Genomic DNA, 3,051 nt, shown 5'->3' with positions numbered 1-3,051 from the left:
AATTTATTTATTTATTAATAGATTTGTTCTATTACTGTCCGTTAGTCAACTCTGTAGAGTCAGCAGCCATCCTTGTCCCTCTCACTCACTATAAAGGGAGCTTAATTGAGGAAAACCGGGCGGTTGGGTGTGATGTCACTTTGCACAACTGTTGTTCAAGAAACTTACTTCCTTACAAAGTGCTATGAACCCCTGATCCTTAGTGGGTTGTATTGTAACATTAAAGGTTTGAAATGATAATTAACATATCTTAGGAGAAACTATAATAAAGATAAAATTGTTTATTTCGTTAAATTATTCCTTGCCTTATAGTTTGATACTTAACAGAAAGTTCTGACATAATTTGTAGAATTTATAGTCCCTTGGATTCATTATATTTAAAATGTCAATTTGTTGTTCCAGATTTCTTAGTTGTTGACTCTTCTTGTTTTCTATATTCAAAGAATATTTATTGATAAAACAATAAAGCATTAGTGGCTAATACAAATATAGATGAACGCAATAAGGAAGATAGACGTAAAAACCTAATCATCATAAAACAATTACATATCCAATCAAAATCTATTAAAAAAATATACATATTTTGATACACTGATTTTATTTGGTATACTGGTGCTTTCAATTGACTATGAATTAGATAAATAATAATACAAATGAAATTCGTATCATTATTTTAACAACTGATCTTAAATTATATTTATCTTATAGGAAATCAGTGTTGATCAAAGAATATATTTTCGTATAAATTATTATCATTATTTCAGTTTAAAATATTATTCTAATCTTCTTATAAGAGTTAATAATATCGATTCTTGGAAGGATGTGAATATAAATCGATATTTGTCGCAATAAATGAGAACAGATTCCGATGGCCTGATCTGGGAGAGATGGCCTTTGGATCTCATCATTCAATCATGATCCGTTCGACTGTCGTGGAAGATCTTAACCACAAGCTGACTAAATAGAAGGCTTCGAAGGTTGGATAAGTTTCATTACATACATATAATATTACTAGCTGATCCGAAATTATTTCACTATTACTAGATTTGGGCAGGTACTCTGTGGAGATTGGATGAACACAATGGTGGAAAGTTTAATATCAATTTAGCTAAAATTATACAATTACATACATATCGATAGCATACTTCACTGTGGTACTAAGTACATCTCCTCTAAGTTCATGAAAAATTAAAGATTCTTTATTTTAAGAATTAATTTTCTTAAAAGAGAAAACCCAAAATTTAATTTTTCGTAAATATAATGCAAATGTGCTTAGCACCATTATGAAGTAAGCATCCATATTATAATTTTTATGTTTTGTTTAAAAATTAATCAAAATGTTTTTTAAAACGATTAGCCAAACGATCAGTAGCTTTATAATATTAAACCTTATATAATGAATGTCCGAATTCAATATTTTTTTTTTTTTTGGGGGGGGGGGAGGGAATTCAACATCCCATTCAAATGACAGCTTTAAAAACGGTGATACAATGCCTAGTTTTGATCATAACTTTATTTTCTACTGGATAAACGAGTATCTAGGAACCTTCCGACAACACTGGAACACTTAAAAAAATCGATTAACGCGATTAAAAACTAGCGGGGATCTTTAGTAAGTAACAATCGAGCATTATATTTTTATTTATATAGATATATAGGACAGGTGATATCAAAAACTGGCTATATCTTTGCAAATAGTGGTCCATAAATATAATTTGATGGCATGTTCCTTTCTCCTATATAGCATATAAAAAACAAATTGTACCTTTCGAGTTATGCGGAAATAATTTTCAATTTTGTTCATAACTTTTTTCTTCAGAATTTTAATAGCTAAAATCATCATAAGACGACACCGAACATTGTGTACACCGAAGTGTAAGTCAGTTTAGAACTTTCGGAGATCATACCTAAGTAACAAATGAATATTAAATTTTTATCTCTATATATTATTTATTATTATATCTGTATTTTATTGGTAAAGCAGATTTTTTTTTTTGCTAATTTACTATTATTACAGTTTTTACTTTATACAGAGGTAAATTTAATAATCAATATAAATTTTGTTTTTGTTTTGTTTTATATATGTTTATTACTCTCTCAGAATTTTATGATTCAATAAAATATAATTCATGTAATTGTAGTGACAATTCCTGAGTTTTAGTGTAAGCTTCTACGTATCAAAGTAAGTCAGCAATTACTATGGCTACAATGTCTCATAAAAAATCATGGTTCAAGTTTCCATCAAAGTTCATGTCTCAAAAAATTAATTTTACACAAATAAATACATTTCATATTCGATACCGAGTGATTTCATATTCAATGGAAAAGTTTGAATGTAAGTACTGAGAATTATGGCATTTTTTTTAATATCATGTACAAATAAATTATATTGCATACAAATATGCATTTTTCATCCTATTTTATTCCTTGATAATATTAACATGAGATATGCCTAACGCGAAGGATATATATATGTACATCGTCGTATAAAGGTGCTTTGAAATACCTGGGCCTGTTTTTGTAACAGCAGACAGTAGAGTCCTTTGTTCGATCTCACTCCCCGTTCTCAAGTGCACTTCACGAATGTACTTCTTCAAGTTAATCTGAAGAAGAGTTCGAAACATTGTTAGTTAAATTATAAAAAATAATCACGTTTTTACAATTTTTAAGATTATAAATTTATAAGATATATTTATTAAAACTTATACTCAAATCTATTTTAATGTTTAATCGGTGTTTCTAATTAATAGTTTAATTAATATTTACTGACATTTTTAAAATTAATCATTCACGGACAAAATAAGACAAACAGAAAAGTGAATAAGTGAAACCGAATTATTGAATAGAAGAAATTTTAATTTAAGAAGTATAAAAGAATGCGAACTATAGAAAGAGGGAAGAAATATTAAAGATTCAAATATTTAATTAGGTATTATCCGTCAATGCTGTCTTAAATAGTAAAATTTGACCTACAAGAAACTGGTGTAGATGTTTGACAGGAATGTACTATAAAACAAGTTAATCAATTATTTGATAGTTTATATATGTACG

At 27.9% G+C, this 3,051-nt stretch overlaps 1 protein-coding gene across 10 annotated transcripts in view; it reads right to left on the bottom strand.

Annotated features, from left to right (window-relative positions):
* Positions 1 to 3,051, bottom strand: part of Eip93F (Ecdysone-induced protein 93F) — a 476,497-nt gene that overhangs the window by 109,106 nt on the left and 364,340 nt on the right. For 3 of the 10 annotated variants that reach the window (XM_067052372.1, XM_067052370.1, XM_014422967.3), the window contains exon 2: positions 2,507 to 2,603. The exons of the other annotated variants lie outside the window; for them this stretch is intronic. Coding sequence is in view for 1 of the 3 variants with exons in the window: in XM_014422967.3 (XP_014278453.1) it covers positions 2,507 to 2,603 (97 nt within the window). In the remaining 2 variants the exon portion in view is untranslated. The remainder of the gene's footprint in view (positions 1 to 2,506; positions 2,604 to 3,051) is intronic. 10 annotated transcript variants of the gene reach the window in all.

The sequence above is a fragment of the Halyomorpha halys genome, unplaced genomic scaffold (assembly GCF_000696795.3).
Source record: "Halyomorpha halys isolate HHAL.00 unplaced genomic scaffold, Hhal_1.1 Scaffold397.1, whole genome shotgun sequence".
In the NCBI taxonomy this organism is placed as follows: Eukaryota; Metazoa; Arthropoda; class Insecta; order Hemiptera; family Pentatomidae; genus Halyomorpha; species Halyomorpha halys.
Note: the sequence above shows the minus strand (reverse complement) of the source record. Positions and strands in the feature narration are given on the sequence as shown.